General features: G+C 37.6%; 1 protein-coding gene across 1 annotated transcript in view; it reads right to left on the minus strand.

The window, feature by feature from the left end:
• The window catches only part of LOC127527099 (hormonally up-regulated neu tumor-associated kinase homolog), a 70,232-nt gene that overhangs the window by 22,092 nt on the left and 22,008 nt on the right, over positions 1–26,132 (minus strand). Inside the window, exon 3 of the mRNA XM_051924731.1 lies at positions 8,308–8,363. Coding sequence (XP_051780691.1) covers positions 8,308–8,363 — 56 coding nt within the window. The remainder of the gene's footprint in view (positions 1–8,307; positions 8,364–26,132) is intronic.

The raw sequence follows: 26,132 nt of genomic DNA on the forward strand, positions 1-26,132 counted from the left end.
TACACTGGTCTTCAAAAAATGTTTTTTTTTAGTCTGGTCCAAAACGTTTATGTGTTACTTATAGATTTGAGGGTGCAGAATCCCAATCTGGCAACAGAATTGTTCTATCACAATCAAGGTTTAAAATGAAAAAAATATATATATTTTACAAAACAAATGTAATTCATTTTTAAAATGGATTTGACTTAGTGTGTGAGTGTATGTGTGTGAGTGTATGCATGTGTGTGTGTTTATCCGGCGATGGACTGGCGTCCTGTCTAGACGATTGTTCCTACCTTTTGCGCTATGCTTGCTGGAATAGGCTGCTGCCCCCTGCAACCCTGCCCAGGATAAGTAGGCTTAGAAAATGGCATGGTATGTTTTTTCAAATTAATTATTTAGAATAAAAATGATTAATTACACATATATTTCTTTTAAAATTATTTTCAAAAAGTAGTCTATTAGTAGTTTTTTCCTCTTATAATCCTCTAAAGGTATTTCATCATGGAATGACCAACAGATGTTGGCTAACAGACTCACTCCACTCTCCACTGTAACATCTTTCAATGTGAGTGATGTCCTCCCCATGTTTTTCAAATACTACTACCTTGTTTTCTGGGAAAGATATCCAAATGAGAATGTAGGAAACGGTTTTTTAAAGACATGTTGCATCCAAGTGCTAGGGTGGAAGAGAAAACACCTTAACTAGTTCCTTATTGTTTCCACCTTTGTAGCTTTTAAATTTATTTTCATTTTTTTTTTTTTGCAACAAAGGAAGGCTGTGAATTCTTTTACAGTGTGCTTACCTGTTACATGAGCAAAACAATCAATCCATTCTTGCAAATTTCTGTGTAGCCCAGTTGAATTTCAGGACTGGCAAAATTAATGGACCTCTGTCCCTTTAACAGACCTCTGCTCTGCATAGTTGGGAGACCTGCAGCTAGCAAGAGTGTAAGTTTGTGTCATTCAAAAGACTAAAATATATTTGATTGTTCTAGTGGGACGGCTGCTGATTCCAGAAAATGGAGAGACAGGAAGAGAGAGAGAAAAAAAAACAAAAAAGAGAACGGAGTAGTAGATCTCCTACACACTTGGAAAGAAATTAAATGAAAAGAGTAGAAAAGAAAAGGCAGAGAAAAGCACATTTTTTTAGTCAAACTGTTTAAACTTTGGGATTACAATATTAACAGCAGCATCTAATTTATTAAATAAGTAGCTTGCTGACTGTTCGCATAGAGGACAATTTAAGTTCGCTATATTAAAATATCACTGCACCAGCCACAGGGGATGCACAAACCAGTGTGTTTCTTTGTGCTGGTCCCAATCCCGGATAAAACGGGTTGGTTACGTCAGGAAGGGCATCTGGTGTAAAATTTTGTCAAATCAATATGCGGACAACAATACAAATTTATTTGATCTGTCGAGCCCCAGGTTAACAACGACCGGCACCAGTACTGTTAGCCAACAGGGTGCTGGCGGAAATTGGGCTACTGTTGGCCGAAGAATAAAAAGGAGAAGAAGAGGGGGGAGACGTGTCCGGAGGCAGGAGGAGAGGAGGAAGGTAAAGAGAGTGGAGCTGAGGGTAGGAACTTTGAATGTTGGCAGTATGACTGGTAAGGGGAGAGAGTTAGCAGATATGACGGAGAGAAGGAAGGTTGATATATTGTGCGTGCAAGAGACTAAATGGAAGTGGAGTAAGGCCAGGTGGATCGGAGGTGGATTCAAATTGTTCTATCATGTTGTGAATAGGAGGAAAAATGGAGTAGGGGGTTATTCTGAACGAACAGTATGTCAAGAATGTTCTGGAGGTGAAAAGAGTGTCAGACAGAGTAATGATTATGAAGCTGGAAATTGGAGGTGTGATGATGAATGTTGTTAGTGCATATGCCCCGCAAGCTGGGTGTGCAATGGATGAGAAAAAATATTTTTGGAGTGAGTTGGATGAAGTGATGAACAGTGTACTCAAGGGACAGAAAGTGGTGATTGGAGCGGATTTCAATGGGCATGTTGGTAAAGGGGACAGAGGAGACGAGGAGGTGATGGGTAGATATGGTGTCAAGGAGAGTAATGAAGAAGGTCAGAGGATAGTGGATTTTGTCAAAAGGATGGACATGGCTGTGGTGAATACATATTTTAAGAAGAGGGAGGAACATAGGGTGACATACAAGAGTGGAGGAAGATGCACACAGGTAGATTACATCCTATGCAGAAGAGTCAATCTGAAGGAGATTGAAGACTGCAAAGTGGTGGCAGGGGAAAGTGTAGTTAAGCAGCATAGGATGGTGGTCTGTAGGATGACGCTGGAGATCAAGAAGAGGAAGAGAGTGAGGGCAGAGCCAAGGATCAAATGGTGGAAGTTGAAAAAGGAAGACTGCAAGGTTGAGTTAAGCAAGAAGGTGAGACCGGCACTGGGTGGCAGTGAAGAGTTACCAGACAGTTGGGAAACTACAGCAGATGTAGTAAGGGTGACTGCAAGGGTGCTTGGCATGACATCTGTACAGAGGAAAAAGAAAAAGGAAACCTGGTGGTGGAATGACAAAGAAGAAGTGGGATAGTCAGAGAGATGCAGAAAGTAGACAAGAGTACAAGGAGATAAGGTGCAAGGTGAAGAAAGAGGTGGCGAAGGCTAAAGAAAAGGCGTATGGTGAGTTGTATGAGAGGTTGGACACTAAGGAGGTAGAAAAGGACCTGTATCGATTGGCTAGTCAGGGGAACCAAGCTGGGAAAGATGCGCAGCAGGTTTGGGTAATAAAGGATAAAGATTGAAACATACTCACAAGTGAGGAGAGTATGTTGAGCAGATGGAAAGAGTACTTTGAGAGACTGATGACTGAACAGAACGAGAGAGAGAAGAGGTTGGATGATGTGGAGATGGTGAATCAGGAAGTGCAACGGATTATCAAGGAGGAAGTAAGGAGAGCTATGAAGAGGATGAAGAATGGAAAAGCCGTTGGTCCAGATGACCTGTAGAAGCATGGAAGTGTTTAGGAGAGATGGCAGTGGAGTTTTTAACCAGATTGTTTAATGGAATCTTGGAAAATGAGGAGTGGAGAAGAGGTGTGCTGGTGCCAATATTTAAGAATAAGGGGCACGTGCAGAACTGTAGTAACTACAGGGGGATAAAATTGATAAGCCACAGCATGAAGTTATGGGAAACAGTAGTGGAAGCTAGGTTAAGAAGTGAGGTGATGATTAGTGAGCAGCAGTATGGTTTCATGCCAAGAAAGAGCACCACAGATGCAATGTTTGCTCTAAGGGTGTTGATGGAGAAGTATAGAGAAGGCCAGAAGGAGTTGCATTGTGTCTTTGTGGACCTGGAGAAAGCATATGACAGGGTGCCTCGAGAGGAGTTGTGGTATTGTACGAGGAAGTCGGGAGTGGCGGAGAAGTACGTAAGAGTTGTACAGGATATGTACGAGGAAAGTGTGACTGTGGTGAGGTCTGCGGTAGGAGTGATGGATGCATTCAAGGTGAAGGTGGGATTACATCAGGGATTGGCTCTGAGCCCTTCCTTATTTGCAATGGTGATGGGTAAATTGACAGACGAGATTAGACAGGAGTCCCCGTGGACTGTGATGTTTGCTGATGACATTGTGTAGCTATAGTAGGGAGCAGGTTGAGGAGATCCTGGAGAGGTGGAGATATGCTCAGAGAGGAGAGGAATGAAGGTCAGTAGGAACAAGACAGAATACATGTGTGTAAATGAGAGGGAGGTCAGTGGAATGGTGAGGATGCAGGGAGTAGAACTGGTGAAGGTGGATGAGTTTAAATACTTGGGATCAACAGTACAGAGTAATGGGGATTGTGAAAGAGAGGTGAAAAAGAGAGTGCAGGCAGGGTGGAATGGGGGGAGAAGAGTGTCAGGAGTGATTTGTGACAGATGGATATCAGCAAGAGTGAAAGGGAAGGTCTACAGGACGGTAGTGAGACCAGCTATGTTATATGGGTTGGAGACGGTGGCACTGATCAGAAAGCAGGAGACAGAGCTGGAGGTAGCAGAGTTAAAGATGCTAAGATTTGCACTGGGTGTGACGAGGATGGATAGGATTAGAAATGAGTACATTAGAGGGTCAGCTCAGGTTGGACGGTTGGGAGACAAAGTCAGAGAGGCGAGATTGCGTTGGTTTGGACATGTGAAGAGGAGAGATGCTGAGTATATTGGGAGAAGGATGCTAAGGTAGAGCTGCCTGGCAAGAGGAAAAGAGGAAGCCCTAAGCGAAGGTTTATGGATGTGGTGAGAGAGAACATGCAGGTGATGGGTGTAACAGAACAAGATGCAGAGGACAGAAAGATATGGAAGAAGATGATCCACTGTGGAGACCTCTAACAGGAGCAGCTGAAAGAAGAAGGAGAAGATTGCACAGCATGTGTATTATAATTTACTGTAATTTAAATTATTGAAAAGCCTGATACATGTGGAAAATGCCAGTGTCTGGTTTGCGACAGGCAGTTTATCTATTTCAGGAGAACATTTTCACTGGTGATGTGTACAGAACTGTTCATTCTGTGTGGGAGAGATACTGTTTGCCTGTTTGCTAAATGCTGGTCCTCAGTGTTATTTAATATGGTCTTGTGCAGCTGAGTTGGTTATTGTGCACCTTGACAGAGGCAACCTATTTTTTTTATTTGATCTCTGTTGAGTGAAAAGGCCCTTTGATTGTTTTCTGGCCACCACGTTCACAAGCTTCGGGTACAGGTCTGCAAAAGGTGTGTGGGTATGTGTGTGGTCCATATGCTGGTTAATTATAAGGGACGTTCAAAAAGTTTCTGCACTTTTATATTTTTGTTGGAAATGGTGAAGACGAGAGGAGTAGTAATGTCCCTTGTATTAATTTAATTCAGCACTGTGACTTACTGCTGAAATTAATGTTACAAAAGTTGCAAAAGTTTTGGATTAATGTATATGATATACCACTGAAATTGTTACCTTTACAAACATTTGTAATCAGTAATTGTTCAGTATATTTACTTGGGTTCTTATATGTGGGTATAACAGAGGTTCCCTATAAGTGTAAGTAAGGGATTTAGTATTTTGATTGCTGTAAGTTTTAAAAAGCGATAAAACCAACTCACACCTTTCTTTTTTTATCATTATTGTTATTATTTTTTTAAGTTGCTTATTTATTCAGTAAATGTTCTTTCTAATTTAAGTTCACTTCTGTTCCCTGCCTTGTTATTAATAGCTTATGATTATGTGCAGTGTTGTGCATGAACTAGTTCAAAAGAGTGCATTCATTGAACAAGCTCATTTTTCTAAGAATGGTGAACTTAACGTAATGTATTTGCAAGTGAAGAACTTGAACGTGAGCTAGTTCAATTTTATGTGACATTCTGGATCTGGTTTAGGTCCAGATTAAACATTTTGCCTTACCCTGTAATGTAAGTGTGGAGCCGAATCTGAATACAATATTCGGATAAGCACAAATAGTGGATTTTTACGAATATTTATTTTGTATGAATTTTTTGCCATTTATCTGTATTCAGAAAAAATGACATAAAATCGAATAGGCACTGTCTGTGTCTGCCTGCTTGTGCTTAAGCCACACCCCCGCTGACATGAGCAAGTGGTGAAGCTCCGCTTGCACTTTTAGGAAAACATTGTACTTTGTGAAGCCACTTTATATTTTTCCCCATTGGACATGCAATATGTGACATGAATTTTGACCAGCAGCATAATAGGTTAGTTCATCTACACGCTGGTTCCACAGTCACCATTTGTGTCACATGGTTGGAAATAGAGTGGTAATTTATATGTATACTTGCATCTGTTTAATTTCTTTTTTGACCTTGAGGATATTAGCATATATGGTTATATGTGTTTGTTGTTGGGTATAACTCAATAAAGTGTGTTTAAATAAAGAAGTGTTCATAATTATTGTATTTTATTCAAGAACACTGTAATAGCTTAATATAAGGCATGCAAAATTGATAAAAGTAAACTCATGGGTCATTTATTCTCACTCCTTAAAAACTACAAAATGAACTGAACATGAACTAGTTTAAAATTGAAATGGTGAACTGTGAACGGGAATTTATTCATTTTAATCTGTGTGAACTGAACTTTGAGCTAGGTCTTGAGAGGTGTGAACTTGCACAACACTGATTATGTGTATGTTTGGTCTGAAATGAAGGAAATGTATGTAAATGTGAAAGTTTCTATGTAGGTATTCCCTATGAAAATTACAAACAGGAGAGGATCAATTTAGATTTGATTTAAGTCGGCTAAATGTAGGACAAGAAACCCCAGGGCCCTTTCCCAGGTTACCCTTAGACATCAGTAACAAAGCACTTAGGAGGAAAAAGGTGTTACATCTGTAAAACCATTTAAACAACTTCCTCTCTTCTGGATAACAAAAAGGCATCTTTCTAACCTTCTGAAATAAATCCCTGGCTATTTTGAAGAAATAAGATGAGAGAAGAAAATATACTGATTGAGAGCAAAACGTGTCTAGTAAATACTGAGATTTTGGCTTGTTTACACCTAATGTTAAGAATGAGAAAGGTTGCAATTTTTCAGTTCAAACAATATTTCAGATAACATTCTGAGTGTAAAAAATACCTATAGCATAAAACAATTGTAACTTATTTTTAAAAAATAACAATTTTGTTTATCACTAAATCCAATATCTCACAGAAACAATTTATGGAAGAGAAATTCCAGTTTCAGAAGTGGATTCAGCATACCTAAATCTATAAACGAAACACATTTTTTTTTTTGCATGAGAGGTTCAGACCAATATTATCAAAAAGTGGAAGCTAAATCTATCTACCCAAATTGTGTCTTGAAATACTCATCCCTAAAAACCTTGTCTGCAAACAAGGGGATGCCAGCAATCATTTGGAAGGAGCTACAAAGTTCACTAGCTGAGACAGAAGTAAAGGCACAAACATCAGGGCTATTAATTGCACTGGCCCATATGGAAGAGTAACATAAAATAAGCAATTACTCAAAAAGAATTATGTGAGAGCACATCAAGAGTTTGCCAAAAAATGTAAGAGTGGCTAACTGGGAAAACATTTTGGGTCAGATGAGACCTGGACAGAGCTTTTTGCCCAGAGTTCATAGAGAAATGTGTGGTGCAGATATAACACTGTCCACAACTGCAAGAAAACACCACACCTACATTGAAGTACGGTGGTGGTAACTGTGGGCTGCTTTTGATCAGTAGGGAGTTGGCATTTGGTTAAAATAGAATGATTGGTATAAAATACAAACAAATAATGCCAGAGAAACTTTCAGCCATCCAAAAATCTGAAGCTTAGGCAAAGGTTTGTCTTTCTATGGAACAGTGGTGCTAAAGAAGTATCCCTGGAGTGGCTGGAAGACAAAATGGGGAATGTCTGATAATGGTCAAGTCAAAGTCCCAATTTTGTATTAATTGAGAAAACATGTCACTATTTGCCATGCATAAGCATCATCCAACTAACGTGAACAACCCGAACCAAATCTTATTTGAAAAATGGGCAAGAATCACTTCTGAATAGTGGGTAAAGCTGGTATTTACAGTACTTATAGCAAAAATATAAAGCTGTTACTGATGCAGAAGGTGAGGATGCAGAAAGTGTGGACTAGAATACTTAATGTAAACAGAATATTTCCTTGCATTCATCTTAAGAAGAATAAAACAATGTCACATAAAAAATTAGTACTTCAAAATGAAAATATCACATACAAGAACATTTCAGTGCAGGATTTGTTATTCTGTAAAAACAGACAACTGGATAAGAGCCTATGCTGAGTGTTTCCAGTTCTTCTTTGTTATTAATGGTGGGATTTGGGGGGGGGGGTCAAGAAATTAAATACCTAGAAAATGGTCTGAACTGGTTCCAAGGATAAAGAAATTCTTCATGTTAACTCTATAGCCATGTGCTGTTACAGGCGGTCAACAGATATACTGTGGGCTTCATAGGTGTTTAGACCGGACATTTAGGATACTTTACTGACAGTATGGGTACAATGACAATTCAGGCTACCGGAAGGCAGCAATGTACAGGAGGTCCAATTCAACTGGGACAAATTATAACCTCTAATATGTGCTTCTAATGTAAAAGTTCAAGAAGTCTGTCCGATACAACTGAATTAGAACTCATTTGCTCATTTAGAGTCACCAAAATTTGGACCTAACAGGAATAAATAATAATATGAAAATTCATCTTCTTCTCAAAAAAACCTGAAAATGGTAGCTACTGTAATATTTGTTTTGTATATTGCATTGTAAACAGTCTGCTTACCCTTTCTGATGTTTGCTGACAGGAACCAAATTTTCTAAACATACAGACAACCTCAAGGGAATCTTCTGATCAGTGAAACTGGCATTTTCTACTTACCAACAATTTTTATGTTATTGTATTCATCCAGAAGAAAATTTTCAATTTTCAGGTCCCTGTCAAAATAAATCATCATCAAATTTGAGTACACAGAATAGCAAATCTAATATGGCATTAGTCAATGAAATCAAAACAACTTTGAATAAGCAGAACAATTTACCCAAAAATGAAAAAGGCAGTTAAGATTAAGTCATTAAAAGAGTAAAAAAATAAATAAAAACAGAAGACTTATAAGATGAGATAAATAGAGAGAAAAGCGTTATCCCAAAAGATCAATATCAACTTATAACCATATCTTACTTAAGATACCGTATATTATTAGGTTTAAAAATAAGGTGTGATGAAAGAAGTAATGCAATTGAAGAGCTCAGTTCCAAAATCAGCTAAGTACATAAGATAAATTTTGGAGATAAATAGGAAAATCTGGGTCCATAAGCAGATTTTGAAACTAAATCCCTAAAACTATAGCGCTACACTGTTGCAATTAGCAGGTTTTGAAGCTCAAATATATTTTCAGCGCATGACCAACTGCATGAAAAGTCACAATCACGTGTTCACTAAATTTTACCAAAAGGGTTAATTAGCAGATTTTGGAACTCACATCTTCAATTGTCAAAGACAGAAATAAACACGCCGATATACGGGAAAAAAATATTGCAATGAAAGTACAGTTTTAAACAGAAAAATTAACCATTAATAGTTATCCAAACAAAATAATAACAAAGGAATATTGAAAAGACAAATAAATGACCAAGATAATACATCATGGAAAAGGAGTAACTGAGCCTGTAATTAAAAACTTAATAAGCAGAAATTTGACAGTAACAGGATTAATACCATAAAGAAAAAACAAGAAGAAAAATGTAAAAATTTTAAATATTGAGATAGTAATAATAATAATAATAAGAAGAAGAAGATACAGTACAGTCATATAGCAAAACAATTAACACAAAAATAACATAATTAATAAAATCAAATATACTGTACATAAGTGGGATGGAGAGATATAACAGAATACTCAATGATATAATGAAAGGTGACAATAACAGTAATTAATTAACTTTATCAAAAAAGGGAACAGAGGCAAGATGGAAAAATTAACATTAATTTTTAATTTTACAATACCTTGAGATGCATTTACTGTACAAAGCAGTATATACAGAAGTTATGTACAGGTAAGAATAAAAAAAAAGGAGAATCAACTACATAATGAAAATAATTAATGTAATAATGATAATGTGTGATCAAGCTCAATTGTCAAAACTGTCCTTAATTTATAAACTGGGACTTCATAACAGCCATGAAAAACAGTAGTCATATTGTACAGTATATTTGCTTTATTACTGGAATCTTGAATATTCATTATATTTTGTATGTTCCTTGAAACCTTATGAGGTAGAAACCTATTCTTCAGGGCAAAACAAGCTTTTGGAGTATTTGTAGTATCCTTCCCAGATAGAAAATGTTTTAAAGCAGCCATCTCCAAATAAGTACTCCTTTATGTGGTGGTCACCCTTATTAAGGGTCTTTTAAATAAATGACAACTTGGCTTCTTCCGCATCAACACAGGAAAGTGTTTTCTTCACTCAGGAGTATTGTCGTCTAGAATTTGCTCCACTAGGTGGCTCCCATCCGAATTCTAAAACACACAGTTTTGTTATAAGGTTCAGTATAATCTGTGAGTATTTGGCGTAAATTTCAACGATGAATTAATACTTGTGTTGGGGGGTGGGTAGCAGTTCAGTGCTTTGCTAGTATTGCCATGTTTCAGAGGTTGAACTTGTTTTTGGAACAGAATGAACAACTTGGAGGCACAGTATAACATTACGGTTCCAGCTCCTGTTTATTGGCAGAGTGGTGGCTCGTAGGCTAGGGATCTGCGGTGGCAATTGGAAGGTTGCTGGTTCAACTCCTGTAAACGGCAGAAATGACTCTACTCCATTGGGCACTTGAGCAAGGCTCTTAACATGCCATTGTGTCATTCTGAGTATGACATTAATCTGCATCCAGCCCTGCAAGCAGGTCCTCCAACTTACAGGGAAATTGGGTGTCAGGATTGGCACTCCAGCCACCATCATAAACCTCACACTATTCCAGTGTAGTGTTGAGGTGTCACCCACTGCACTTGGGTCCCAATCCAGGTGGTTCATCATGTGGTGGGTGCGGCAACACGCTATCAGCACATACTCCCAACCTGTATTGTGTATTCCAGTTCAAGATGCTATGGGCCCAGAGCCTGGTAAACAGCCCTGGAAAGGGCTCACCTCTGCCTACCCACACTCACATTCATACAGGGGCCAATTAACCTAACCTGCATGTCCTTAAAAATGTGGGAGGAAAGCAGAATTACACACCACAGACATGGAGAGGGCACACATATTCCACACAGACAATAACTGGGTGTGGGATTCATACTTACTGTATAATAAAAATAAACATAAGAAGATCAAAACATTATGATGTTCAATTACATTGTCACAAAAACAATAAGCAAAGCACACCAATAAAAAAGGCAGTGACAAACAAAAGGCTAATTGCAAATTCATCATGAAGATAGGGTTTCCAAATTCCTTTATGACATTTTAAGATGGCAAATTGTGACAATACATGCACTAATGCACCTTCTAAAATGAAGCACACCCAAGCCACGTAATAAAGGCAACCATGGCGATCGTTACTGTGATGTCATGACACTATTACCTTATGGGACTCCAAAAGATGAGTGGCTGGGAAGCAGGTTTAACAAAGTCTAGCCTTACTGTTTTATTGTGAATCACGTTCTGGTAGCTTTTCACTATGAGCCTGTATCTACTAAGAATAAAAATTTGGCTGGAGCTTCAAATGAATAGCACCCACGTTTAGAGTGATTGAATTACTAGAGATCTGCAGCTCAGCCTCATCAGAAATAGCTAACGGTGCAGTTGCATGATCAGCAGACACAACTTCAGATTACCGAGCAGCTAATACCTTTTTAAGTGACTTCTTCAGGAGCAGATACTTTCACATGCTTCTTACTCCAGCTTCACCTGAGAATTGCCTTTCTTTTACAACCCTTTAGGCCCCTGATTTTGCCTGTGAAATTCCTAATTCTTTTAAGAAACACATGTAGGCCTAAATAAATTCTCACAAGCTGTTGCCAGTCATGCACCGCTTCAAAAAATCTGGCCACCAAGCTTTTACTCACTCATACACAATATGTTTCTCTTGTGTAGATGAAAAGAAAAAAGAAAACACATATAATAGGAAAGAAAAAAAAAACCATATGGCAATCATAACCAAGCAAGAACAAAAGAATTACAGACAGACATACACCCAAATACTTAAAAAATTAATATTAGCATTTTATACATTATGTCTGCATAGTTAAGTTGCTTCCTCTTATTAACACTCCCTAATAAAATGACACTTTACATTTAGGATGAAAACAGAACTTATGGGGGAGACTCATTCAGACATAAGGAGAACATGTGAGCTCCATACATATATAGTGCCACTCAGAAGAATTGAACTGGCATCCAGTGGCCTTGTTCCACAGCTCAACTTAATCTCTTTGATGTCCTTTTCCATTTCAGACAGCAACATATGCAGGTGTTGTTAATAGTGACAAAAAAAGTTAAAAAAAAAACTTAACAAGTCAAAAAACTGTATCCTTATTGTCTATTAGGCTTGGAAGAAATTATGCATATTTTAGAAAGTCGCCTTTTGTAAAGAACTTCCTTTTATATTTGGATATCATAGATGCAACATTCAATATTTTCATTCTATTAAATGTGGTTACACATACATACGCTGAACAGATTTTCTTAGTTCTAAAACCAAAAGATAAAACAAAATGGAAAGCAGGGTGAGATATATAGTAGAATCAAGAACCAAATCTCTTTGTGCAAAAATAAATTCAAGCATTTTTGAATTTAGCTGTAAAATGTCCACTTGCGATTCAAAAATCACATCATCAACATTAGACAATAAGTGACAAATGAAAACACCACATGAAAGCAACATAAAATAATTCACACTAATACACTGCATGGGTGCCATACCTTTGTATACACTGAGACATGATCCTAATGCAAGCTAAATCCTCATGCAACAAAATACAGTAAATTCTTGCTATCCACAGAGTCTGTTCCGATGGATTCACTCATCCGCTTCTTTAAAAGTGTAACCCACTGGCAGTCAATGTGCATATTTGCAGCCATCCCCAGATGAAAAAATAATTCTGTGAGGTCTGTTGTATAGTAGTGACATGTGAGATTGAGCAATAATAGGTCTGTTTAGCCGAGTGTTTCATGAGTGCTACACTGAATAGATTAATGTGTGTCTACCCGGCCTATAGAGCAGTTGAACTCCAGTGGTGATGTGAACCGGGACTCGCAATTGTTCCCTACAAACAGGGAATTCCCAGTTAGTGAGGGTAATAAGTTTTCACCAATTAAGTTCCAGCCCATGGTACACCACCTGTTGCTTATACCAATTCTTTGAGTATTCAGTGTTCTGAAAAGACGATCAAAGTTGACTTTAGAGGAACTATAAATCTTAACAAGGTTTCCAAATGTGAGCCCATATAAGGATCATTACTTGCCTGGTGTCCCAATAACTCCCCCATCCAACTCCTTCTCACTCCCCACGCATGACACCGTGAGTCCTGCCCTCGGTGAGCAATGAGGAATGAAAAGATTCCACCCATCAGATATTCAGATGACATAGTGCGCTTATACACTTCCCAATTCAGAAAGCATCTCAGAATAACTAGGGAAATGAATTAGTTTCCCAAATAATTCTGGTTGTCTTCAACAGGTCATTACTAGTTAATGAAAAGATTAAAGTCACATATTGAACATATTTGGGAATTGAATGCATTTAATTGCTGTGACAGCTCTCATGTCATGTCATCATATTCAGCATTTGAGTTGTAGCATGCAAAGCCTCCAGGCATCCATTCTTGAAACTGCTTAATTCAATTCAGGATTTCAGGCATGTAAAACATTCAACACTTTTTGTATGTATGTTGGCCAACACATACTGAAAGACACTAGTGATCTCCAGTATGGCAAAAGTAGAGGAGTTTCTTGAAAACCTTGTATATATATATATATATATATATATATATATATATATATATATATATATATATATATATATATATATATATATATATATAAAATCTACCTGCCTCTTGCTTATAATTTTGTCAGTGTTTTATCACTGTATCAGTTAGTCAGTCAGTCAGTCAGTCAGTCAGTCAGTCAGTATCCTACCCGCTATAAGCACAAATGCATCATTCATGCATCATTCATGAGCACGAGTTTTCATTGTTTACCTGGTTGGCAAGGGGGGCCCAAAACAGAGGGGTAATCAAGTTAAAGAACAGTATATGACATGGAACAGATCGTCTCTCTATAAACCAGTAACCTGGTATATGTAAAAGGGTACGCTAGAATAAAAATCTCTAGGGGGCACCAGAATTAATAAGAATCTACAGAAAACTATCTAGAAGCCTTGATGTGCACCAGCCTAAGTGACAGGTGGCAGTCGAGGAGCCCCAAATGGTGCAGTTGGTGCCCTAAATTCTTTACAAAAACTTCTGAAGAGTAAGCTCAGGACGGTAGAAGTACTGAGGTTTCCTAAGGGTACTCTGACTTGTTAAACTGTGTAATTTTGTAAGGACATTTCCTGACCACATAAATATTCTGGCAATAGCACTGGAAGCATTGTGATCCTTGGTTTTAGCATCACACAATTCATTTTTCATATTTCTATGGTTATTGACTTTGTATTTTGAAATTAGTTTTTGTTTATTACTTAGTGTGATGTCATTACATTGTCTTTTTGTGTTTTTGGATAGTAGCTGCCATTTTTTGACTTCCTATGTATGGTTGATGCCATGTTCCGTGCAGTTTCCATGCTGTTTTCTGGTCACCTGATGTGGAGATCACGTGATATGTTGATTCATCACTCCTGGCATTTTTATAATCAGAGTAAGTACTGTATCTGAGCCTTGGAATTATATATAAAGAAGGATAGTGATGGATAGATTATTATTTATTTGTCCCAAATGGATAATATTATAATATTTTAACAATTATTATAATATTACAGTAAAAACAAATAACAGCCACCACCAGAAAAACCTGCTGCCGTTAATAACAGGGTTGTAGGTGGCAATAAGACGAGGTCAGATCTGCTCAGATTGTACCACAGGTTTATACTTAAAGCCATTGACATTTGAATAGAGCAGCATGTAGTCCATGAACAGAACATGCTGATAGACATTCATTTCCTTGATTGAAGTCAAAAGCTTTCAGAATAAGTCATCATTAAGATACTAGTAACAAGTAATTCATTTCTGTTGTCAAGTCAAAAAAAGTCTACATTTCAATGTGTTGATCACAGATTTAGTTTTAATTTTACTGTGCTCTCTTTTTCATCATTGCTCAATAACATAAATCTCCAATCCCTTTCCTGCTTTTTCAAGTCAATCTGATGAAATGTGTCTTACAGTAAAATTGAACCTGATATAAGAGGTGTAAGACAGTTCTCCTCACTATCCAAAATGTCACCCTACCTGGACTACCTGTGACCCGCTATGAGATGTAACAGTTCTTGTATAAAAGCAATCAAACATTTCTTATATGGAGTTACGCCAGGTTTAAATCCTTTCCACCTTACTTTTATCCTAGCTCCAGATCTTTTCATCCTCTACATCTTCAGATCAGCAACTTATCCAATAGCATGTAACTGAGTTCATTCTCACTACTTGCTTGGGCTTTTCAGGTGTGTCCAGGTGGTTTGCTGCCATTTGTCCCAACTCACCACCAGGTGGTGATCAGTTGACAGCTCTGCCCCTCTCTTCAACCAAACATCCAGAATATATGGTCACACATCTAATGATGTGTAATATATGAAACTGGTCATAGATCTCTGGCCTACCAGGTACACTAATGAGGCACCTTATGTTTGAACGTGGTGTTTGTTATGGACAAACCATTCCTAACACAGAAGTCCAATAATAAAAAACACTTCGATTTAGATCAGGGAAGCTATTCCTCTCACGCCTCTCCAGGTGTCTCCATCATTGCTCATATGGGTTTTAAGGTCTCCCAGCAGAACTTTGGAGTCCTCAGCTGCAACGCTTTCCAGGATCCTTTCCAGGCATTCCAAAAGGCCTGATACTCTGAACTGACATTTGGTGCATAGGCACATATGGCTGTCAGAGTCCTCCCCTCTGCGACCTTCAGCCGCACAGAGGCATCCTTCTCGTTCTCTGGGACAAACTCCAACATGGCATCGACCAGGCAGGGACTCAATGAAAAGTCCACACCCACCTGATGTTTTTCCCCCGGGGCAACTCCAGAGGCTTTTACTTCATTGCTGAATTCTAAATTTTGAACTGCATTTAAGTTACTACAATTGGTTTTCTTTAAGCTTTTCTAGTATCATTGAACCTCTGCTTGTCTTCCTTAATGCAGATTTGGCTTACATATTAATATCTAGTTTACCTTTCTCTCAAAATACCACCATCTTTTTCAATATGATCATTACAAGGAGTGTTTCCTGTGGAGATGATGGTAAAAAGCTGCCCTCCAACAAAGCCAGAGGAAGAATTAAGTCCAGAGACGAATTTGGGGCAAAGGTTCAACTTGCAGGGAGGTAGGGATACCAGAATCAGAAGAGAGAAAGTGAGCTGTTGAAGGGAATCCATGACTTGTGGAACCTTAGTAGGAAAGTGGATGAGCTACCCTGTGCAGTAGAGATAGAGTTTGATTTGTGTTAACTACTGTACTTCAACCATCCATCCACCCATCCATTATCCAACCCACTATATCCTAACTACGGGGTCACGGGGGTCTATTTTTTCTTTATTTGATATGATAAAAGCAGTATTATATATTTTTGAGTTCTCCTTGGTGTATTTTTGTGAGTTAGTGTATCTCACAGTGATGCCCCACATTGCACTCTCCTCACACATCTGATCAAATGTCACATTTTGTATACTTTTACTATATTTACCATATTTATGTAGACTTTGGAAGCTGTTTTTTTATTTTTAAATCCAAAATCCTGGCCACATGTGTTGGAAAACAAAGTTCCCTTTCTAAATGTAGAATAGTTGATATAAATTCCTGAGGTGAAGTTTATGAGACAGAATTTTACTTATTGTTTCATAGTTAACGAAGACTGAAGCATAAAAAAAGGACTTGCTTTTATTTTTATAGCCTAGGCAGGAAATAACTATTTGGGTATGAAAACAGGCTGTGCATTCATTGTGATATGGCAGCATTATACCCAGTGCATATGTGTCACATATTTAAGCATGGAGTCTTTAAATATTTGCAGTGTGTATGTATATATTTTTAGTCTATAGGCTAGAGAAGGTCCATATTATAAACTGTATTGTACTAATCTTCAAAATTCTGTACACAATTGATAACCATTAATCACCGTGACATCAAGAGAGCAGAAACAGAGTGTTGACACCAGACCAAAGGAGTCACTTTAAAAGAAACATTTTCTTCTTGTGCTCAACTTTAAACCAAACTGTATTGCCTGCACAGAATGACATCAGTTTTGAGAAGGATAGAATAGAATCAGGAGATTAAAGTTAGATTGTGGTATTTTGTGAGATTTCAGTGCAGCGTTTGATACCATTGACCATTCTGTTTTACTACACAGGCTGGAAAATGACATTAGGCTCATGGCCCCTGTCCTCCTCACATTTAGTTCTTATTTATAAAATTGATTCCAGTACGCACAGAAATGTGCTGACAGAACTCAATCATTATACATAGAAATGGGATACGGTGTCTTGCAGGGCTCAGTATAGGGACCTTTACTGTTTGCATACTTCCAATGGGAACTATCATTAGAAACCTTATATTAATTTTAATTCGTAAACAGATGACACCCAGTTATACCTTTAATTTAGAGCTAATGATGTTTCTCCGATGCTGTTCTTAATTAGTTGTTTTAGTGAGTTAAAGGAGTGGACGGATGAGAATTATTTCTCTTTGAACACAGATAATAATGGAAATGTTAATTAATTATTGGAGAGAATTATGCTGACCTCAGCAATATTTTGTCATAATTTAACACAGTTGGAATCACCATTAGCTTTACTGAATCAGTCCAAAATCTAGTCGTTTTGTCACTTGCATGTTATTTAAAGCACACATTACAAAACTATCCAAGCATGTTTTTTTGCCATCTTAAAAATGTTGGAAGATGAAGGTGTTTTCTATATATGCAGGATATTGAGAAATTAATTAATTTATTTCTAGTAGGATTGACTACTGCAAATCGTCCTTTACACAGCTTTCAGTTATTTCAAAATGCTGTTTCAAGAATTATTACAAGAACAACAAAATACAAACACATAACTCCAGTTCTTAAGTCCTTACACTGGCTGTCAGTTACATTAAGGACAGATTTCAAAATCTTCCTTTTAACTTATAAAGCCTTAAATGGCCAAGGTCCGGCTTACTTGTTTGAACTTATCTTGACTTACAAAACAGAACGTACTGTACTTTAAGATCTCAAGATGTCGGTCTGCTTTTAATTCCAAGTATTAAAAAAATTACAGTGAGAGGCTGAGTTTTTAGTTACATGGCCCCTAAACTGTGGAATGATCTGCCTGCTACCTTTTGAGGTGCCCCTTCAGTCTCAGGTTTTAAATCCCAGCTGAAGACTCACTACTTTAGTCTAGTACACCCTTACTAGAGCTGCTTATTAACTGCATCTCTGTTGTTAGTCATTAGTATATGTGGCACTTGGTGCTACTGATCAACTGCCAAGTTGTTTGACTGCCTATGGAAAAGTTGTCTCAGATAAAGGAGCACTGAATTCATCAGGTAGATGGATCCTTTCATCAGACTGAATGGCCCAGCACTGACTCAGCTGTAAAATGGCCAGTAGTGGAGAGGCAGCTTGTTGGCCGAGGTTTCCAGGACTCTGACTGTGTCTGGCTTGTCTGACTCCTTCTCCACAATCTGCCCATGGTTCTACAAATACCTGTTGGACAGATATTATTATTCATTTATGTTAATTAATTTCTATGTTGTTATTTGATGTATTTGAACAAATCTGTATCCTTATGTGTGATAGTTCTGTATTTAGTGAGTGGTATAATCTATTCTTGCATCTTGCTTTGAGAGTTGTCACAGTGCTCTGTGCCTACAGTTGGTGAGGAGTGCTATGCAAGAACAAAGTAGTTTGTACTAGTGTATTGTATTTCTGAGGTGGCAGTTATAGATTGGAAATCTAGCTCTGTGGAGAAGGTTACTTGTGTTCTGTTTTGTGTGTTGTATTTACCCCATTTTTGACACCCATTGCACACCCAACTTGCCTGGAACTTGGTCTGTCTCTGAATTGCCTTTCCCAAGATTTCTTCCATTTTTTTCCCTACAAGTTTTTTTAGGGAGTATTTTCTTCTCTTCTTAGAAAGACGAGGCTAGGGGCCTGTCAAAGAATCTGGGCCTTTTAAAGCTCATTGAGAAATTCTTTGATTCTGGGCCATTCAAGAAACAAATTGTTGTTATTGAGATGGCACCGACAGATCCAAATTCAAGCAGGGGTCATAACAAGGAAAACTAATGTTAAGCAAACAAAGATCAGGACATGTAGCCAAAATTGTGGTCAAAGAATTGCAGTAAGTTGTAAGCCAAAAAAGGAACATGTAACCAGATTTGCAAAAAAGTCATCCATTGTCAGAGGGCAGAGAAAGTTTGTGTAACCAGTAATTCAGAAACTAACAATAAGAAATACACTAAAAGTTTTTTTGTTTGCGAATCCAGTCTTAGATGATGAGGACGTATAAGATGCTGATCATTATGTCATTGTGGTAATGACATCAAACTTTGCACACTTTCAGTCGACAAGCCTCACAATGGCATAGCAACAGTGAACAAAACTATCCCAGAATGGTTGTACCCATAAGAAAAATGAAAACGAAATAGCACAGGAGAAAATGAATCATATTCAACACTGGTAAAACACAAACTCCAACATCAAGTATCTGAGAGAAAAAAATTAATAAAATCAATAAGCATTATCATGACACAAAGAAAGCAAAAAAAGACTATGAATAACACTGGTTAACAAAGATGTTGTCACAGAACATTGTAGAGGTGTTTTAAAAGTACTTTTTCATGTTGATTTCATAAAATACTCACCATAGTTTTAAATTATGTCTTTTTTTAGGCGGTATATTTAGCATATAAACCCTTATTAAAATGTGCAGGTTTTGTAAAGTTAAATTCAGGATTAACATATTTTTTGCTGTTTGCAAACATTTTATTATTTTCCAGAAGAACATAAAACAAGTCTGTTGTGCCGGAGTTAGCAGGCTGTAACATGTTTGGATATGTTGAGACAGTACTTTGTTCCCTGTCTGAGGCACAGCTCCATGCCAGTGTATAATCAGATCCCAAAGTGTAAACATCTATGTATTTACATCTTTAGAAATTAATTTCTCAGATTCTAATTTGAATTTTTTCTCTGGAAATCACGGAGAAGTCAGTGACAAACAGTCTTTATCAGGACATTACTTAAATGGAGGAGCAATCCCAAGGCAAAAAGAGTCCCAATATGCTTGCTGACTAATGCTGGATCTTTGAAAGAGATATTCCTTAGGCCAAGTACATTACAAAATCGTACACGTTCACCTTTCAGGTGAGACGGTCCCAGCATGTATGGTGTAAACACAGATTTATTGTAAATTTTAATAACGTGGCTCTTAAGATCCTTGTACGGTAAAGAAATTCTAATTAGATATTTGAATTCAGCAAAAAATATTAAAAGATTCACCTATTAATTCAAAAAGTCACATTTTGTTACCCAATGTAGTTAGATCTTAACCCATTCACAAAACCTATGGTATTTTCTCCCAAGTAGTTTCTTCTTGGAGAACAAAAGACATTCACTGGTGTTCTCAACACTCTCTATCATTAGCACAATCCCACTTCTGACACCACTTACACACCCTTTTCTCCCTTCATTACATTTTCATGCTATATAAACTAAAAAATACTAAAAAAAATCTGTTTATTACTCTTTAATTTAATATTGTTTTTTATCAGTATGCTGCTGCTGGAGTATGTGAATTTCCCCTTGGGATTAATAAAGTATCTATCTATCTATCTATCTATCTATCTATCTATCTATCTATCTATCTATCTATCTATCTATCTATCTATCTATCTATCTATCTATCTATCTATCTATCTATCTATCTAAATAATTATAAGAACCAACAATCTTAAAAAAAAATCATAATAGGTCTATGTTGTGATGAGACTTAGGCATTTATCACAATCACTTCAAAACAAAACAAATGAAACATAGGACATGTAATAAATACTTTCACAATATATGCAGTATAAATGGAAAAACATTACCATAAATTGTATCACAATGAAAAAGAAATGTCTCTTAGTTATTAAAGAAGGTCAGAGTTAGGTATGTCAGTTGTGCTGGTGCCAAAACAATTGACCTAGCTAATTAAAGCCTTCTTTTATTATTTAAAAGAACCTATCCAGTTACTCCAAGGCAATTATTACTATTTAGGATTTGCAGTGGGCTGCCCTTTAACTGTATTTCCTGAGGAAGGCAAAAGAAATATGAGCCAGCGACAGATTAATTAACAGTGGTTGTATGAAACGTTAAAGCAGTATGTTAGAGTTTCCAAGAGCATGGCAAAGTGCAGGTGATTTTTAGAATCTTAAATAAATCTGTACAGATAGGACTAAGCAACAGGCCATGATGTCCCCCCTCCCACCACAGTTCAAATTTACATTCATGTACAACTCACGCTGGATCTGACGTCCATGTGAAATCCCACGGGGAAACCCACCTCTTCGATCAGATATATGACTCGCGTGGTGGCTAAGTCCATAATGTTTGCTAAAACTAATGATGTGCCTGCTAAGTGGCCCATAATAATGTCTAAAACATCTAGCTGACTGAGCTGTAATTTTAATTGTCCGGACTGTACCTAAAATGATCCATCTTCAGATCAATTTTGGTCTCTGTTAGCTTTACTTAACAGAAGTGCAAGTGGAATCAAACCATAGGCTATCATCATCATAATCTGGCACATCCCCATTTAAGGAAGATATATCTGCATGGCCAGACTTACCGTATAAATAGTACTTACAAATGTTAAAAAAGAAATCACTAAAAAAAAAAAGAAAAGAAATCAAAGCTTTCTTGAGCTGCACATGTTTTATATCAGGGTCTTGGGACACACTGACAGTGGTGTGGTGTAAATCTCTGCAATAACTTTGTCAAAGATGTAGTCTAAGAAAGCAAAAATGAATTTGTGTGGACCCAAAGTCCATGTGAGATTTGGCACAGACAAAGCATGAGTGTTAGTTCAGGAGATTTGCCATAAATTATAACTTTGCTACATTACCACCATCTTACATTTTACTGTATTTCCCCATTCCCCTCTTGGATTGATGGTCTTGTTTTACTTAATCTTCCGATTATGAGTTTCTGACTGCTCATCTTAGTATTGCTATAACTTCATTTGTTACTCCTGTGTCCCATCTATTCCAGAGCAGCGATTAAGACTAAACCAGTTATATTACACATTTAAAATCAAGAGTGCTCAACAGAGATTTTGTCTTAAAGCAATCCATTTCTAGATTGTCTGCTCCTTGTACCTCATACCATACAAACACATTAATAATTCTGCCCAGTCATTTTTAATACAAATGCAGGTGCAATGGCACCAATGTAGATGATTAGTCATTTTCTCCCATGTTATTTGTAACCTATTATTAAGTGCTTTGTGGCATTTAACATTCTTGGAAAGCAGGTGAATTAAAATGAAAGAAAAAGTAGAAATTGAAGAGAATCCTGTACACTAAACATCACGGCAGCTGGAAGCATCATTTTGAATTCTGCCTGAATAAATGAATGAGGGGGTTAATGCATATGGCTGACATTAAATTAGGAAATTAACTAAAACCTAAACCAGCAGTCACTCTGGCTCTGCAAGAACTTCTGGTTTAGATAACACACTGCTTAAAAACACTTTTTAAGGGAACACTTAATCATCACAGTCTAACACCAAGTCAATTGAGCTTCAAGGATATCAATCTGTCCAGTTAGGAAGCATAAACGATTGTGAATCAGCTTCACCTGCTTTGGCTCAAATTAAAATGACCCCAGGTACACTGGAGAGGCAACGTTAACATCCTCCGAACAACCTCCGAAAAGGGAAGGGTTTGCAAGTGGTGGCCACAGACAATTTCTCTCTCCTTATCCTTCTTGACTGATTCTTCTCTAGTTTTGTATTTTGCTAGTGTCCTTGTCACTACTGGTAGCACCTCCATAAATGCTGTTGCAAGGAGACCACGGAGGAGATACCAGGAGAAAGACCATTACACAAGGAGAGCTAGACAAGGCCATAGTAGGGCATCAACCCAGCAGCAGGTTGGAAAAGGAACAGGAGGAGCACTGCCAGAGCACTACAAAATTACCTCCAGCTGGCTATTGGGGTGGATGTTTCTGACCAAACTGTCAGAAACAGACTTCATAAGGATGGCGTGAGGCCTCAATGTCTTCTAGTGGGACCTGTGCTCACAGCCCATCACAGTGCAGTTTGATTGACATTCGCCAGAGAATACCACAATAGGCAGCTCTGCCATTGGCGCCCCGTTCTCTTCACAGATGAGAGCAGGTTTACAATCAGCATATGCGACAGATGTGAAAGAGTCTGGAGACATCATGGTGAACATTTTGCAGCCTGCAACATCATCCAGCTTGACTGTTTTGGCGGTGGGTCCGTGATTGTGTGGGGAGGCATATCCTTGGAGGGTCACACAGTCTTCCATGTGCTAGGCAATGGTACCCCGACCTGCGTTAGGTATCTGGATGAAATCCTCAGAGCTATTGTCAGACTTTATGCTGGTGCAGTGGTGCAGGGTGATGCCCAGCCTCATGTGGCCAGAGTGTGTAGGCAGTTCCTGGATGATGAAGGCTTTGATGCCATTGACTGGCCCAGACGTTCCCCAGACCTGAATCAAACTGAGAACCTCTGAGACGTTATGTATCGGTACAATCGACGCCACCAAGTAACACCACAGACTGTCCAGGAGCTCACTAATGCCTTGATACAGATCTGGGAGGAGATCCCTCAGGAAGTACTGTCTCATCAGGAGAATGCCCAAACATTGTTGGGAGTGCATAAATGCATGTGGGGGCCATACACACTACTGAGTCACATTATGAAATTCACACAAGTTGGATCAGTCAGTGATTTCAATTTTTGACTTTGATTTTCGGTGTGAAGTTGAATCCAGCCCTAAATGGGTTGGCGATTTTGGTTTATGCTGATTGATAATACATCATTTTGCTCTGAATGAATTGCACAGTATTACTCAGTAAAGATTTTCCACTTGAATATAAAGTTCATCGAGATCCGATATGTGATTCAAGTGTTTCATTCATTTTTTTTGAGCAGTGAAATAACACTTTAGAATAAACATTTACAGTATATTAGGGAGAAGGACTTCCTTCCCTCTTTACTACTCTCAAAGTTTTACTCTGGCTGTTGGCCTTCCTCTCTTTTTCAAGGGTGGGGGTTGAATTGAATTTAGTTTTGATAAGTTTGATATGATTGTATGGAACATTACATGCTTGTAATAAATTCAAAAAATATAATTAAAAAAAATTTGAGCAGTGCATTTAAAACAGACAAGTACAATGCATAAAAATGCAGGTAGCCAGTAAATTATGAATATAAATGGTAACATTTGTATATTCCTCATAGCATCATGGGCTTCACATTCAATGTGTTCTAGTTCATATCTGTGTGTTCTACTTGTGTGCATTTCCATTTTCCCCACATATCCCAAAGACACCTGATTTGTGTTAATATGAGAGACTGCATCCTGTGATGGCCCTTATGCCGTCAGGACATGGTTGGCATCTCTGTGGCACTGTCACCTGTATTATTATCATTCTTTAATTTAATGGATGCTGCATTCAGTAAAAGATAAGAGTTCCTCTGGATATGTTGTGTTTTGGCAAACAATATAACTTCATACAGTTATGAAACAATACAAAAATACTTAGAAAGCAAATTTAGAATTTAAAAATCTCCAAACTAATCAGGTGTGTGGGGTGATAATGAGATTTTCTTAATTTAGCAAACCCTCCTATCAATGGGAACACGTATTTGACATTTACATTTGAAATTATTACAGATCTTCAAAAATCCACAGTTGTATTTTGCTTGCTGTGCATAACATTCATTTTGTGATTAATTCTGATAACTTTGTGCTTTTATCTAGCTTGTGGATTTATATAAGAGTGATGTCACATGATGGAAAGTCATGGCAACTGCAGCCTCAGTCTGACTGCTTCATTAAGCAGCTTGTTCCTGCTCTCATCTAACAGCTTCTAAGAATTATAAACAGACGTGTTTTGTTGTCAGAGCTTAATGATCTTAATGTTTATTTGATAAACATTTTCTCCCTTACATGTGATGCTTATTAAAGAACTTAATTAGAAAAGCATATACTTGAGCAAATAATGATGTATCCAACATGGGAGCAACTCAAAGGATATTGACACAGAAAATAAAAAAAGGATAACTGACTCATGGGGAACTAAGTAGTCAGATGTCCTTTCAGCTGTCCGTGTATTTTCAAACTGTTTCATCTACTTATAGAGCTGTACAGGGCCACATACAATTCTGGCTACAACAGTATGAAGGTGGGAATGGATCCTGGAAGCAGCAGAATGTATAAATATGATAACTCTGTTGGCTCAGTTTCTTAGCAGAACAAAACTCAAACTGTTTTTTTTTTTTTAAATATTTTTTATGACTGGCTAAACAAAAAAATTAAAGGTGAACATTGTTCCATCATTCAAAAAATCATTTTGTGATATTACAGGTTGGAGCGTGGGAGCTTCTGATTTAAAGAAGCACTTTTTTTTGTTTTTATTTTGAATTTCGTTCCACCAAACCTCATTACACCTACTCACATCTGGTTTCCCCAATGCTTTGAAGCTGCTTGGTGTGTGGCCTACTGACGACAATGAATTTTCCTGCCAGAGGTCCTTAATAATGTACTGGACAGGTTGCCATCTTATCCTGCTTTTGCTCAAGACAGTCAAGAAGGTAATTTTATCCTTAAATGCCCTAGTGGAGTGATGCTGAGGGTATTTCCTTCAGAAAATAAACTGAAGTGGACAATGACAGCAGAAAGTTAAAAAATGCCCATCACGGCTTTGCACGATGTTCGAAAATGTCTGAGAAGCACACAACATATGACCACTGAAAGTATCCGATCATTAATTGAACACATCACAAGATTACTTATTAGCCACTAATCCTGATCTTGTTCTGTATATATATTGTATTGTATGATGTTGTATACCTTTTGTTCTGTTGGTAGAATTTATCGTATTTTTTACACAAGCCAATAAACTTTAACTTGGAACTGATCTACCATTACCCCAATTAGCTCTTGGGATGTGTTGTGGTGCAGGATTTACATGAATGTTTCACTTGGAACTGAGACTCTGAGCTGACTTTTAGCAGGCTTAAAAATGGATGAACTGATCAAAGAAAATGGAAAAGAAATACATGTATAATGATCAAAATTTAAGCTGGCGAGAGCAGGCTTATAAAGACTGGAGATAAGATAAGATATACTATGCAAGGTGCTTTGCTTGAATGGCAAGTAGCACTGTGTATGAATTGTTATCTCTAAAGCTTTCATTTGGAAGTTGTTCAAGAACATTTTAAAAAGTCTAAGCAGACAGCATGCTGTGCCAATTTCATTGTATCTGACAGCCTGGAAAGCTATTAA

This window comes from Erpetoichthys calabaricus, chromosome 3 (genome assembly GCF_900747795.2).
Source record: "Erpetoichthys calabaricus chromosome 3, fErpCal1.3, whole genome shotgun sequence".
NCBI classification, from domain to species: domain Eukaryota; kingdom Metazoa; phylum Chordata; class Cladistia; order Polypteriformes; family Polypteridae; genus Erpetoichthys; species Erpetoichthys calabaricus.